The sequence below is a fragment of the Arvicola amphibius genome, chromosome 1 (genome assembly GCF_903992535.2).
Source record: "Arvicola amphibius chromosome 1, mArvAmp1.2, whole genome shotgun sequence".
NCBI lineage: Eukaryota > Metazoa > Chordata > Mammalia > Rodentia > Cricetidae > Arvicola > Arvicola amphibius.
This window is the reverse complement of record NC_052047.1, coordinates 141,655,334-141,671,053: the sequence shown is the minus strand read 5'-3', so window position 1 is coordinate 141,671,053 and position 15,720 is coordinate 141,655,334. Positions and strand designations below refer to the sequence as shown.

The 15,720-nt window shown below is 49.4% G+C and overlaps 1 protein-coding gene across 1 annotated transcript in view; it reads right to left on the bottom strand.

Annotated features, from left to right (window-relative positions):
* Window positions 1-211: 211 nt before the first annotated feature.
* Window positions 212-15,720, bottom strand: part of Inpp5a (inositol polyphosphate-5-phosphatase A) — a 192,059-nt gene continuing 176,550 nt past the window's right edge. Inside the window, exons 13-16 of the mRNA XM_038334393.1 lie at window positions 4,913-5,024; window positions 2,439-2,507; window positions 1,577-1,664; window positions 212-1,493 (exon numbers count right to left, since the gene is read on the bottom strand). Of these exons, the coding sequence (XP_038190321.1) occupies window positions 1,584-1,664; window positions 2,439-2,507; window positions 4,913-5,024 (262 nt within the window). The 3' untranslated portion in view covers window positions 212-1,493; window positions 1,577-1,583. The remainder of the gene's footprint in view (window positions 1,494-1,576; window positions 1,665-2,438; window positions 2,508-4,912; window positions 5,025-15,720) is intronic.

Here is a 15,720-nt window from a genome sequence, read left to right as displayed (position 1 = left end):
TTCCATTTAAAACAGTGAGGGACCGGGCTTTTTACACTACAGTAAAAAGTCTGAGGTGATTTTTCTGAGGGCTTGGTGCCCTGTGGCAGAAGGGGACACTGAGATTCCCAGAATGAGAATGGGCCAGAGCAAACAGGGCACAAAGGAGCCGGCTCTGGCACTTAGCATTTCAAAGCCACGGGAGAGTGAAGCAAGAGACAGGGCCAAGAACTATTTCACCATGATCAATTTTATTGCTTAGGAACCGAGCAGTCACTTCCGGAGGCCTTCAGAGGAAGGACCCACAGCCGGGACCCACAGACAACCGCTGCGGACATGGCACATTGGTCACAGACCCGACCCTGGCATCAAGGACACAGGCCGGCTTTCGGTGATTTCTAGGGAAACCGACATTAACTCGCGCCTCCGCCCCATCCAGGAACTGTAGTGTTCAGAAGTAAATCAATAAAAGCACGCTGTGTTTCCTCAGCAGGCTCCGCAGGCGCCTTCCGCGGTACTCAGTGCTGGGTGCGAGTAAGGGCAACAGGCTGTGCCCAGTATCACCCATCGCTTCTCTGCCACGTTTACACACAGCCCATGCTAGAAGCGATCTGTGGGAAGTGGACGAGGCTACTTCTAATTCTCCCACGAGATTATGGTTTTAATGTAGGATACTTGGCACCATAAAACGGTAACAAAAGACAGACAAAACGGTTTACAAAATTCTTAAAAGGTACACCCAGGCTAGCTATAAACTTCACATTCAGTTCTCAGTATTACACAGAAAAAGGCAGGAGAGTGACAAGCTGCTAGTGCAGGCATGCCGCAGGAACCCTCTCCCCTGGGCACTCGCTAGGCCCTGTCTCAGGAACCTGTGCTGACTGCGGTTGGACTCGCCATTCAACTAGACTGCGGTTCTGCCTGCTTAGGACACTCGTGCACTCATACTGGAAAGTATATTCAGCGTAAGTTTTGGTAAGATTTATAAATTATTTTTAAAAAGTATATATTTATATGTATTTATATATATAAAAATGGAAAGCAGCTGCAGTGTGATTCAGACGCCATGGAACATGGCAGTAGAGTCAGACCTCGGGGCCTCGGCTTGAGCACACATGGCAGCCTTGCTGCCTGGGCTAATGCCCGGCACACTCCTCCTGGCAGAGAGGGACGCTGGACACCTGGGGCTCTAAATGGAGAAGCTTCCTCCACAGACAATCATTAAAAATGGAAAACTGTGAAGTCTAAAATACAGGCGCTCGGCTGTCTGTTAGAGTTTTGGCAATAGGACTGTGGCTTGATTAAACCCAATATGTCTACAATGTCACGTGACAGACACGACAGTGAGGTATGTGAGGCTTTCCGGAGGTCCGGAGGCTGAAGCGAAGTGTGGGGCCGGCCGTCTAGCAGGTGATGCTTGGGCGGGTTCCGATGCAGCTGTTAGGAGGATGAGTTCGATACACTGCTACAGGGAGGTCTCTCCAGGATCCTCGCATGGCGCTGGCACCTCTTCCCTGGAGTGGAATTAGTAATTTGTTAAAGAATCAAACACACCAGGAAAGCTGCAGAAAAGAGAGCAAGGAGGAGCCATATTTACCACCACGTCACTGCACGACACAACACTTGTGCACATGGGCGTGAGGTTTACCTGCCCCAGGTGCGATTCGGAAGGCCAGGAACACCGGCTGCAGTGGGAGAAAAGGGGGATGTCAGCATGCACAGCTTGCTGTCCACCGTTCCCAGACTCTGGGCCCTCATGTCTCCTGAGCTTCTGGAACTCAGTCTAGAGGAGATGAAGGCAGTCCATGCATATGAAGCAGGGATTGAGACAGCCTGGACCTGGGAGCTAAGAGCTGAGCCATGAAAGGACCCACAGGAACTCTTTGTGCTTATAAGGAGGGTAGGGTTCCAGAGAGGAATCAGTGTAAGGGATTGTGGAGTAAGTTCCAAATGCAGAGGGGTGTATGCACCCGTGACCAGGGTATGCAGTGTCCCTCCCTCAGAGCCCTTAGATATGGAGGATGTGGACTTGTCTAATTTGGCTGAGATTTGTCACCTGGCCTCATGCCACTGGGGTGGTGGGCCACTCTGGGTTCAGGGCAGCCATGCACGGGAAATCTGTGCAGATGGTCAATGCACACACACCTGGTCTGTAACCTCACTCTGACAGGAGCCTAGCAGAGGAAGGAACACAGTCCCAAGTATACTCAAGAATCAGCCTTCAATCATAACCAGCTGACACGATGTTTCCCACACAGTGAGATTATCTTCTGTTATGACTGATCATGTCTTCTGCTTACTCATCCACACATCCTTTGGTATTTTATTAAAATAAAATTAACTCAGGTCAACTTTGCTTGCTTGGTAAAGTCAGACTAAAGGAAATGATATGATGCCCACACACTACCCACCCACAGGGGTTCAGCCCATGGACCTCAGCGGCACACTGCACACATCACCTTGTGGTCTCCCATGCAGACATTAGGCCCGATGTGGTCGTATGTGGCAACTTTCTCCTCGCTCTCTGACTGGAAGCAAACAGAGAGAGGGGGTGTAAGAGGGCTGATGCAATCTGCAGTCCTGCCAGGAGGGGACAGGCAGGGGCTTTTGGGTATCCTTGGGCTAAGAGAGGAGGGGCTGTTGCAAGAAGGCTTGAGGGGGGGCTAGGCTGGCTGGCTATGTGGCTGGCTCTTCTGCTCAGAGGAACCCTGCCTCTAGAGAAGAGGGGTGGCTGGTCAGCCTAGGGGTTGGAACGCCCCAGGTCTCCTCTGCCTGTCTACTGGCAGGCACACTGTCCATAGCCCTGCAACAGTGCCACTTGGAGCTTCCTTCCTAAGGGTGTGTCCTTATCTGAGTAGCTCATCTGTTTCCCATTTTCCCTATTTACACTTGCTTCTGAAAGCCTGCTTTATTAACCTAGCGCAGGCCACGTACGCATATTAATGGACTGCTCCCTGTACTTCCTGGCAGACCCTTGGCTTTGGGTTGGAAAGCAGAGGTTTTGTCAATGCTAATCAGTCAGTCAACTCTGACCAGGCTGGAGTTTTATACCCACAGTTGAAGCATCTACAACGATAAAGTTAAAACTGACTTATCTTTAATGCAGTAGGAAGCTTAAGGTCAGATTTACTCTCCAGCACGATCGCCTGCCAGAAAGTATGAAAACATAACCTTCAGCACCGCATGCATGAGCACTTGCCCATCTTTCAGGAGCATGTGGCCGACTCCTCGGAAGTGGAGGAACATCCATCAAACGCTGCATGGTAATTTACAAAGGCAGCATAAAATCGTGGGTTTTCAGCTGCATAATCTTTGGACAGATAAACAAATTACAGAGGGGCTCAGACAGGACACAGGCACACCTCACTGAGCATTCGTCACCGAGGCTCCCAGGCACCATGCCGCCTCACGTTTTAGGACTCAGGAGGCAGAACAGAACATGATGAGGGCACCAGCGCATGGCGTGATGGATGGTATGGGGAGGCGGGCTGAGCCACTCTGGAGGTGCCTTACTGTGAGCCCCAGGGACTCCAGCCCCCACAGGCGGAAACTCTCCTAAAGGCTGTACTCTCAGTTTAGATAAAGGGCAGAGCTGGTTCTGCCAATGTGGCTTTGAATTATGAATCCGGGGTCTGGAGATGGGAGATGTGAGCGCATGTAAACAAGCTCCATGGCTGCCTTCCCGAAGCTGTACATGCAGGGCGCTGCCTGACCTCACAGGTTCCTGGCAGCCTTTCGGTCACTAACCAGAGTGCACTTATCTTAGGGACGTTACCACAAGGTGCACTTTTTATGATCTTATGTTTTCTCGGTGGATGACATCAGTTTCTTCTGTCCACCCCAGTCCCATGGAGAGGCTGAGGCTGCCGCTGTGGAAAAGCGGGTGACTCTACTGCATGCCTAATTCTTGTGCTCCATGGCTCAAGGGAGCCAATAAACAGGCCCAGGTTACAGATAATGTAGCTTTGGGTTGCCGAGTGGGCTTTCCACAGAGAGGGCATATTGGGGCACAGGACCCGCCCATGAGGCTAGAAGGTAGGGCTGTGTGCTAAGGCTGCTGCAGATCCAAGAGGCTTCTGCCCACCACCCTTGGTTCTGGCATACCTGCCTGCAAACTCCTCTCCACGGCCAAGGCCTGCACACCAGCTGCACCCATGTGTTCTGGAACACAGCAGTGGTGAAAAGCCTGGGACCTGGGCGACAGTGGCTACACAGCAAAGACCAGCATCCTCAGGTAGAGGATGGCAGGCCTATCCCACAAACTTGGGGGAGGACCAAAAGTGTGTATGTGGGTGTTTGGCACAGGGATAGCCAGTGGCAGCTCATGGGGACTACAGTGCAATCCAGCAGCACAGCGAAGGTACGAATCCTCCCTCCCCAGCACAGGACTCCAGCAGTAGGGTCGGAGCAGCAGAACACCAATGCCCCAGTTCACTGTAGGTCCTCCTCTCACTTCCTCCTCACCAAGGGCCCACACCTTGGTCTGACTGTGGCTCTGCACACACTCAGCCCCCAACTGCTGTCCCTGCATGAGTTTGCCCTTTTCACTATGAGATTTACATGGATGGGGCTGTGAGCTAATTCAGATATTGATACTTTTCAAAACATGCAATTTACGTATAAAATATGGGGAGTGAAAATAATAGGAAATCTGAAAACCCTCCCTATCTATGACTCGAGCACATTACCCCTTCATCCTAATCCTGCTGAGCCAAATGGCAACTTGTTTTGCTTTATATAACTTGTAGGTGTTCCTGCGAACCCCCACAAAAACACAGAACACCATACAATAAACTATGGCTAGACTCTGCTGTGAGTAGGGTCTCTGTGCTTCTACTAAGATGACAGCGGCACCTACAGGGGCCTGAGTGCTCTACTCATGTCCCCAGGCTGTGCAGTCCTTCTCCATGGCCAGCTCAGGGTTCCCTCCTACCTTAAGGACCAACTCCTTGGCAGACAGGGACATGAGGATTCGATCACACCATGCAGGGCATCTTGTGTTCATATACTGCTCTCCCTGGCTGGAGTCCTCGCTGTACGGGTAGCTGTGGAGACAAAGGAACAAAGCGTCAACTGTACTCTAGTCCCAGAAATCTTCCAAGTTATGAAGGAAAGGGTGTGTTGCTATCCAGGAAAGAATGCACACAGTGAGGTTTCTAGAATATGAAGCCAAACTTGAAACTCAAGTGTCCCCATCAAACTTAGTTCTCCCTTTCCCTGCATATACCTATAGATTGCATGGGTCAGGCTGGCTGGTTCCTATATACCCATTACTCACACAGAGACCTCACACTCACGGCCTGAGCCTTGTGAAGAGGCCACCTGCCTCCTGTACCTGCCACCCAGGGGACCTACCAATTTACCATAGCTGCAAAACAATAACTCTACAACACATGGGCACACATGCTGGACTGTGCTGCAGAATGAATTCCATGTAGAACTGGCAAGGGGAGAGCCTTTCTCAGAATTTGGGTGGCCCAAGTGTTTGCATATCCACACTCTATATGGTTTTCAGACCATAAAGACTGTCTTTCAGAGTGCAACATGTTTCCTCATGTCAATTCCAGAGCACTGGGTTTATGCTCCAATACTCCTGTTGACTTCAGCTAAGAGAATGTGACTGGCTTTCCAGTCTGTGGCTGTCAGGCCGCTTACCAGCTGGTTCATGGCACCAGCAGGCCTGGCCCCACTCCCACTACCCTAAGGAAGCTGGGAAGCTAATATCTCTGGACCTCAACCATCTAAAACTGGCAGATGCTGCATGAAACATGTATCCTTCATAGAAACCATGACTTATGACCCTTGTCTTCTATAGTAACTACCACTTTACCTGATTAAATTTACCTCAAATTAGGCTAAAAACAAAGTCTATGTAATTCTTGCACATAACATAATCATTTTGAAGAATGTAAAATTTCCCATACTTTCATTTTCAGGAAGAGCAAAAAGGCCAATGGCCAATCCCATTTCTGTCCATCACAGTGACAATGACCTTGTTCAAGTGCTCCTCAGTCCACACCCATGACACAGCCAGAGTCAGAAGGGACATCTCACTGTGAGCACACACATGTTAACATGGTCACCCCGAGCAGAGTTGTAAACTGCAAGATGGGACCACATGGCCTTTCTGGCTTCCATGATGGTGAACAGACATGGCGGTCTCTTTCATAGGGAGAAAGCCTCACAGTGAACATAACCAAGTGGTAAAGGCTAAAATGAGAAAAGCGAGGGTCCAGACAGAGTGGGGCTGAGAAAGCCACAGGCCTGTATGGTTCAATCCTCTTGTGACTCTGTTAGAACAGGAAGCTGGTTGCTTTGGCCAGGTGCTGGGCATCCTAACGCGAGACCCCTTTCTAACTTGCACATGCACTGCAATGGAGTCTCCTTGGAAACAGAGTACTTACTCACTGGCCTTTCCCATGGTCTGGCAGGGTGATGGCCGGCTGGCTCTTCTACAGGGGCTATGTGGTTTCAGGAGTGAGACCTCAGCAGGCGGAGTGCCTTTGTTTGTGCCTACTGCTATAGTTGGCCTTGATCCTGTCTTCAGATGGGAGGTCCAGTGTTCAGCTAAATGCCCAACAGTAGCCCAGTGAGGCCTAACTTGAAAAGCATCGCTGGGAGGTGCCAACTTGGAAACAGGATTGAACAGAACATGCTATTGATTTAAAATAAAAATTAAAACTACATTTATTAGTACGGGACATATGCAATGGTATGTGTGTTTAGGCCCGAGGACAACTTGTAGGAGTTGGTTCTCTCCTGGGAACTGAACTCAGGTCACCAGGCTTGGCAGCCGTGCTCCTATCTGCTGCTCATTTCACTGGTCCTCTGAGGTTTGTTTTTCCTTTTTTGAGGCAGGGCATTCTGTGTCCCAGGCTTCCCTTGAACTGTGTAGTCAAGGATGACCTTGAACTCCTGCTTCTACCTCCTAAGTGTTGGGATTACAAGTATCCATTACCATGTCGTGTACTTAGCATGCTCTTAGAAGTCATCATCTCATGTCTGACATCAGCCCTGACACGGTTCTTAAGCACAGGTCACCATCCCTGGAGAACCTGCTGTCCTGGAGATCTTGCTGGAAGTTCTACTGCTAGCCCAGGACCGGAGTCCAGTGGAAACACTGAGGTCTGGATTTGGACATGACAGGTGACCTGCCAGCGAGTCTGTCCCCCAGGCACAGCAAACAGCATGAGAGCTCACAGACCTAGAAAGCCAGAACAGGCGGGAGGCAAGGAAAAACCCTTACGCCACCAGGGATAGGATCTCCCTGAGTTATAGAAGGGAACAGTGGGAAAGACAGGGATTGATGCTCTCTGTATCCCCCAATACGGTCTACATTTAACAAGTTCTGTGGAGGGTTCTATGTACTACAGGACTCAGGGCAAACTCTGCTGCTGGAGAGGGTTGAGAGGGAGTGCCCTCAGCTCCATAGCCTGAGGTGCTCTACAACACCCAAAATACAAAAGCAGGAAGTTCTGATCTAGGAAGGCCTGGATAGGCCAACTCTGGGTATGGAGTCATTCATTCCATCTTCTATTCATGGGCTAGGGGCTGCTCAGCTGAGTGAAAGGCCTGGATGTGGCCGCATGTAGATGATTAATGCAAGCAGAGCTGTGCATGCAGACTTATCTGGAAGCAAACCCAAAAGGGGTGGGAGCAGGGCAAACCAACCCTATCTCGGCTCCATACAGCTCCAGGAATAATCGTCATAATTAATTGCAGTGCTGATAAAATTAACAATTGCCCACCTGTGCTGCCTCCACGCTGCCTCCCTTCCTCTTCGCCCCTCGAACTTGGTCAGGATGTGGGCAGCGGCCCTTTGCTGGCTGTTTGCTTGCAGCCTGCCTGGCTCTGGTGACAAGGCTAGGCTCAAGATCTGGGCGGGCTAGGCTTGGATAGTGTTGCCATGGCCCCCATGACCACACTATGGGAAGCACAAAGCCTGTTGTGTTTGAGAGTCCTACAGTGCAGGCCTAGGGTGGTGGGGAGAGGAAACCAGTGTAACTCATGCCTTTGCTTCACTTCTTGGCCCTTCTTGGACCATAGGAAAACAAGCATAAGAAGGTCATTAGGTAGACAATAGGGAGAGTGGAAGGGCTGAACCCCATTTTGCCAGGCAGGGAGCCTCTGCTTTCACCTGGCAAAAGGTCATCTGTTCTCAGTCCCTGCACTACTTCTGATGTTGGTTACACAGCACATCGAAGGCCCTGGAGCATGTGCACCGCAGAAGGAATGTCACTAGGGACACGTCTACATGCTCCGAGATCGAGACGCCATGAGCAGACATAGGTTGCAAAGATACTAGCTGCTATTAAAATGTCTGAAAAGGGAGGAACACGTGAGCTAGAGCCAAAGAAAATGAACAGACCACAAGGATTCTGAGCAATGAAGTGCCTAAGTAGAAGATCCTAGCTGCCGAGGTGCCCACAAGTGTCCTGGAGGCTGGAGGTGTGAGGCTGGAGCCTGCCCTGGTTCCCTTTGCTACGGCGTCAGGAACAACTTGCTCATACTGGATCTCAGGTGACCACAGCTTGCAGACATGGCTTTGTTGTCCACTGGTTCACTGACTGTCCCAAGTTGCATGCACAGACTTTGTGCAACCAGGACCCAGTGACAGACCAGTCCCATGGCCTCTTTGCTCCCTGACTGGGTTCTAAGTCACGGATATGTTTGATTTCTGGATTTTTGGCAAACGTGACCAATGCTACTTCCAATGTTGAAGTTACTGGAGGTGAAACATCCATGTTATAAACATAGATGTCATTTAAAAATACTGATCTTATGCCAAGTTTGTCCACTGATGAGGGTGGAGCTCTTCCCATTCAGTGTTCCCTGAGGAAAGGTTCTGGTCTGCATAGCACTTAAACTGCCCTTTCTAAGTTAAGCTTTGTATTAGGCAAAGTGCACACGGGATGGAAATGCATCAGCAGATCCTGCCGAAGGTGGAGGATGTGGAGCTCAGTGCCTCAGCAGGTATGGCTGGTAGTGAAGTGCATACAGGACCCCAAAGGGTCCAATTCACGTGGGATGGCTCATGCACGCTTTGATTGTGGATTTCCTGAAGGTGGTTGCTTATACTCCAAATGTCCATTCCACAGGTCTTGGCATTTTGGTTATTGCTGCTTCGGGGCTACATGGAATCTGGTGTGTGAGCCTCAGGGTGAAGGAACCCTGGATCCTTCCAAGATCCAGGAGGTAAAACCACTCACCACGGCACCAAGATGACAATGGCTTCCATGGTGCTCCTCCTGCACAGATGAGGCAAAGACGACTACGGGAAGAGCAGAGGTGCCTGGGCAAGAAGTGGGCAATGCTCCACATCAGCACCCTCAGTGCTGCAGTCACAGCAGGGCAGATCCTGTGCAGAATAAAGACTTACCCTCCCAACCCCAACCCTGGGAAACATGGTTCCTGGGAGTGAAAGCTGCGAAATGTGAGCATCCAGGCACTTGGTGCCACAGGCCAGGCAGACAGGAGCTCAGGCCAAACATACAGCTGTGCTACTGGACAGCTGCCTGCGTTTGGGCAGTGCCACTTCTGAGGCAGGCTGACAGACAAGTTCAGAGCCTTCACAAGGATGCACAAAAAGAGATGTCTCCCTGGGGTTGGATCTGATGGTGTTTGTTGCCAACCACAAAATTCAGGTGCCCAATGAGCCTGACAGCCCTCCCCTGAGGACGTGTCTGCTGAGATCCATTTGGTCTAGCTCAGTATCCAATACACACTACCACTAAACCCCACGGGGCAGGTCCAATCTGAGCCCAGAGTATGTTCTCAATACAGCACTGTGGTGAGGGGCTAGGTAATCACCACTTCTACAAGTCAGCAGAAAGAAAGCAAAGTACCCATAGCCAGGGGGCGGGTGCTCCCCTGCCACATTCCTGTCACTTGTCTAGTCAAACTTCTATGTAAACTTTTAAATGTGAGACATTGCCATTCTTTTAACATTACTTTTGTTTGAAAAATATTTAATTATAGTGTCACTTAGTTAACATGCAATAAATTTATTATTATTATTTTAAAATAAAGTAATAAATATTTAGGGATCAGAAAGATTAGCATGAAAATGTACTTGCCACCAAGACTGAAAACCCGAGTTTGGTCCCAGAACCCACATGGTAGGGGTTGTGTTCCTCGAGATAAAGCCAAAATAGAAAGAGCTTGGAAAATGGAAGTGAAAATGAAAACCACGGGATAAGGCAGAGCCCTGGGTGGTGGGCAGGAATGCATGTTATGTGGACGCTTCCTAGCTGCCCAGTGTGGCCTGTGCCCTCAAGGATGCATGGAAGCTGGCTGGCTCCTGACACATGCAATCCAGGTACTCAGGAGCACCTTGTTCTACATGAGGGTGGCCACATCTCAAATGGCAGTGATCCTCACTGGTTCCTGGCCATAGAAAAACAGAGCTGAGATGGGAGTTATAGGCCTCAAAAGCTGCTTTTAAAGGTAAGCAGTTTTACTCAGCCACAGTGGTTCTAGTGTTAGCAGAGTAAGAACGTATACTTAGGATTCATTCTGGGCATCTCCGTGATGGGAACACAGGGACTCTGGGGCACCCCAGGGTAGTTGTATGTCAATCAGTCAGACACTAGGCCTAAGTGGTGGCACTAGTCCTTCAACTGAGGGGGACCCAGGCTTCCTGCATGGGCACAGAGTGTGTGGTGGTGGAGTTATTATGAGTCTCCCATATGCTGGCCCACCATACCTGGTGATAAGATGCAGGCAGAAGCCTAGGATGGGAAAGAACTCATAGGGAGAATAGGTACTTCAAGCACTGTTGTCTCCCAGGAAGGCTTCTCCCAGTCCATTTGAAGACCTCCACAGATAACACAGTGATCAGGCTATAGTGCAGTCTCTTGTCTATGGAACAGGGCTACAGCAAAGCTCACATTTCCATTTTCCCTAGACAGTATCCTGTGGTCCACTTCTCTGCTGCAAGTGGAGTGAGTTCTGGATGGACAGGCTGAAGTCCCAATGCATCAGTGACAGGCTGCTGTGTTAGCAACTATACACACACACAACCATACTCACACAGATACATGTGCTTACTTATATACATGCACATTCATGAATTCACTCCTCCCACATCTAAACCTTGTACATGTACCTACATACACATGCCCACGATTTACACATTTATGCACATATGTACACACTTACACAGGCCCTGACGTGTATACATACACACACTGATACACATGTGTGAATACCCATTTTCCAGCAGAAAGGTCTATGCACATATGGACAGACTATATATGCATATACTATACTATACTATACTATACTATACTCATGTATACAAATAGTTCATCATATACAAACATCCTATATATCACATATTCAAACTCCATACAGTGTATGCACATGCACATATATGAGTAAAATATGAACAGCACTTTCTATGCAAACATCATCACCCACGGATATCTACAAACATACACACACTCACTCACACACACACACATACACACACATATTTTTATGCATACAGTATGCCTAAGGTTAGCTTTTTTATTTTTTTATTTTTTTGAGGCAGGGTCTCACTATGTCACTGTGAAGCCCTGGCTGACCTGGAACTCACTGTGTAGATCTAGCTAGCCTCAAACTCAGAGAATGTACTGCCTCTGTCTCACAAGTATTAAATTAAAGATGTGCACCATCACACCTAGGCCAAGACTACCTATTTTATTATAGACTAAGAATGTATCTGGTACATACTGTTAGGTTTAAAACCTGGGACAAGTGGGTGGGGTGTCTACTTAATATATCAAAGCAAACCTGGCTTCCTAGTTCTCCTGGCATCCCTCAGTCCCTACCTGGTACAGGGTTCTCCTAGCTGGCACATCCTGGCCACTACCCTAAACTTCTCCAGCCCAGGGTCTGCGCTTCCCTTCCCTATACAATCCAACCATTTCATTGCTCCATTCCCTTTGAGCCTCCTGGCGGCTGCACCTGGCTCCTCTCTCTCTTGCCCTCCCCTCTCCTCACATGGCTCCTCCTGGCGGCTGCACCTGGCTCCTCTCTCTCTTGCCCTCCCCTCTCCTCACATGGCTCACAGTCATGTCCTCTCTGGACTCTCCCAGATGCCTCCCTTCTGTCTGCACTAAACTCTCTCTCACCACAGCCAGAAACACTCAGGCCTTTCCTTTTTCCTTTGTCATTCACACACCACTTCAGTCACCTGCTCCTTCCCAGCTTACACGTCTGCTTCTGTTCACACTGGAACGGCTCTCCAAACCGCACATGACAACACCACAGGGATGGCGAACTGTTTGATCATCTTAGGTGTTTTGAGACAAGGTCTTCCATGTATTCTTCAGGCTGGCTCCAACTCCTGATCTTCCCAAGTAACTGAGATTACAACCACGGGCCACCATTCCCAGCTTGTCACAGTTTTAAAATGTAGTAGAACCAAATGGAGAAGGAACATCAGTGCTCTCTGGGCATGAGGGGCATCACCCATGAAGTGGTGATGGAGGACACTATGTGCATCCTGAGTTCTGGGGACATGTCTCAGGAGCCTTTGGTGAAGCCCATGCTGAAGAAGCATGTTATGACTGGAAGAGAGCCCAAAGGCCTCTCAGAATGTGAACTAGAGCACACACTGGACATAACAGTTCAATTTAGATCATCTCCTCTTTCTCCCTATCCATTGTGAAAACTTGAATGCTATTTCTAAATAAAGGGAAATATGTGTAAGACTAGCCAACAGGAACTGGTGCCTCCCGTGTGTTCAGTATATAATACTGAACATGTTCAGTTCATGTGGTCTCCATGGAGTATGCCTGCTGGGCTGGCAGCTGGCCTGGGCACACACACCCTCTGATGTGAGATGGTGAAGCCTGAGAGGCAAGATATCCACAGATGCCAGGGAGGGCAACTTACTCAGGCTTCAGGGGCATGAGGGTCTATATGTTCTGTGTCTGGATCCTGCAAGGTAGTAACTGACATAGATAGGTAGGTACCCAACTCCAAGGGGTGGGAGGCAGAGCAGGACCCTGACCACAGTGCAAAGCTCAGTCTCATGACCAAAACAGACAAGGGCCACAAGATGGGAGTATGAGGCTTGCAAGGCAGGTTGCTTCTAAGATAACTGTGACCACTGAGGTAGATGAAGCTTGCTGGTGGGAGCCTCTGTGATCTGACATGGATACAGATGCTCTCACAGCAAACACTCCAAATCCTCCACTAACTTCACCGCTGGCGTCTGTCAGTCTAGCAGACTACCAGTTCACAGAGCAGACTGCCCCTAAGTCTCCCTGGGCTGGGACTACCAGTTCACAGAGCAGACTGCCCCTAAGTCTCCCTGGGCTGGGACTACCAGTTCACAGAGCAGACTGCCCCTAAGTCTCCCTGGGCTGGGACTACCAGTTCACAGAGCAGACTGCCCCTAAGTCTCCCTGGGCTGGGTGCCTGGCTGGACCCAGCTCAGGGTCTCAAAGCCTAAAGAAGAGGCAATAACCCTGTCATGCCTAAGAGTGCCTCTGCCCACTGGGTTGATGGCACATGATTCCATTTCATTACTGGCCTTCCATTGGGTGACTATTGGTTCTCTTCACCTTACAGGCTAGTATGACATGTAAATTCTCTTCACAACTCAGAATGTGACACCCTCACCAAAGAAGCCCTGCTTTTGAGGGCTCACATTATTTGCCTAGCTCTACTCTAATATCCAAGATGCTACCATATTTTAAGGGTATCTTCCTCAGTTGTCTCTGAACATCCCCTATGGTGAGTCACTTAACTAACTCAGTTCTGGAATAAGAATACGGTCATCTTGCTGGGTGGTGGTGGTGCACGCCTTTAATCCCAGAATTTGGGAGGCAGGGACAGGTGGATCTCTGTGAGTTCAATGCTAGCCTGGTCTACAAGAGCTAGTTCCAGGACAGGCTCTAAAGCTACAGAGAAACCCTGTCTTGAAAAACAAAACAAAACAACAACACTACAACAAAAATACGGTCATCTCAGGGGTACTCTGCATAACCAATCTTCCCTGAGTGGGAATATGGGAATCCTGGGCATTGTGCTGTACAAACCTCTCCCCATCTCTGAACACAGGGATGGCTCTTACATTCTTTCCTGTTTATGCCAAAGATTCTGCCTTAAAAATCTATTGCTGTCTTTGCTTCCCACTCTCTACTTCCCTGAGTTTGTCAGGGAATTTGATCCTGACAAACAGGCTGGAGGGGGTGGGCCTACCCCCCACTAGCCTCCGCTTGGCATGGGAATGTTCCTGGGAGGCTTGTGTCTCCAGGTGCTGGGGTCATTGTTTAGGGCCCCTTCTTGATAACATAACATTCAATTGACTAGAACATGCCAGTATGTCAAGATGGCTTCAACCCTGCTCCTGACAGGTGGGGAAAGCAGGTCCCTTGGTTGTCATGTGGGTCAAGGGCTCTCTCTTAGCTGCTTGGGCTTAGACTACAAGGCCCTCTGGGTTTTCAGCCTGGCCAGGTCCTGGTGTTTAGGTGTTTCAAGACTGCAACACTGAGAGAAAAATCTCAAGACAGATGCTAAATTCAGTGCAGAAGTCTTGAGGGGCAGGCATGTCCCCATCCTACTGTAGACCCTGGACTTCTCAGCTCTTGGCCAGGCATATGTATGTTTCCATGAACACCCATGATTCATGGGGGATATTCAGAGAGTCTGAGAGTCACATGAGGGTCAGAGCAGTTCCCTCAAAGCTTGATAGGATGTACCTGGCGAGTCACTTGGTTGCCTATGAATGTGATCCAGGGTTATGCTGGTTACCACTGGCTGTAGGGCCAGGTATTCTGGTCAGAGTCTCATGAGGTTACCTCCTGGAGCCATGCTGCTAAGAACCAATATGTTAAGTGTCTAATATCTTGGCCTGGGCACTAACTAGATGTCTGGGAATTACAAGGGCCTGTGGCCCTGTTTCCCCATCCCCAAAACTCTATCCAGTCCCCTCACCTTAGTCTTCTAGGTCGGGGGTATGGGCTGGCAGCTGAAAAGGAAGGAACCATAGGAGTCTAGTCTGTGCAGGGATGGGTCTCCCCACTGCATGTTTGATTATGTCCAGTTGGCACAGAGATAGAGGATACTGGCAGAGAGGAGAATAGCTGTCTGGCTGTCAGACGCATTGGACGCAGGACCCTCATTCTGAAAAAAAGATCCCCAGTATTTCCTGCCAGACAGGTGTGAAACAGTTACCAGCAGCATGATCAAGTCGCTGGCATAATTCAGTCTGTTGGAAAATTCCCTCAGCACTTTAGGTCACAAGTCTTGGGATCTGACACAATCAAAGGGCTGGGAGGCCGTGCCTGCAACAATCCCTTGTCCTCAGAAGCCACCTTCTGTAGACTGTTTCCAGGAAGATGCAAAGCCTGAGAGGCAAGGCACAGCTGCAGCAGATGGAGGGTAAGCCTGCAGCTTACTTGGGTCCACCACATACCACACACTATGTTCTGTTAGGTCTTTCCCCTTGCTTTACACTACAGCACTCCGAGACCCTGGATGTCTCAAGGGAACCAGTGCCATTGTTGCAGATATCAAGATTCCAGGAGCACCGGACTGAAACACTGAGTACTTATCTGCTTCAGAAAGGTGGATTCAGAACTCCCTGCCACACATGGTGAGTCTAGGTTTCCAGAGATCCTGTGCCTGCAAATCTACAACTTTATTTTTTCACATTGGAAAGGGTTTTTTTTTTTTTTTTTTAAAAAAAATAGAATCATTTATTACTCACAGCCAGTCCTTTCTTCCGGCCATAGAAAAGAT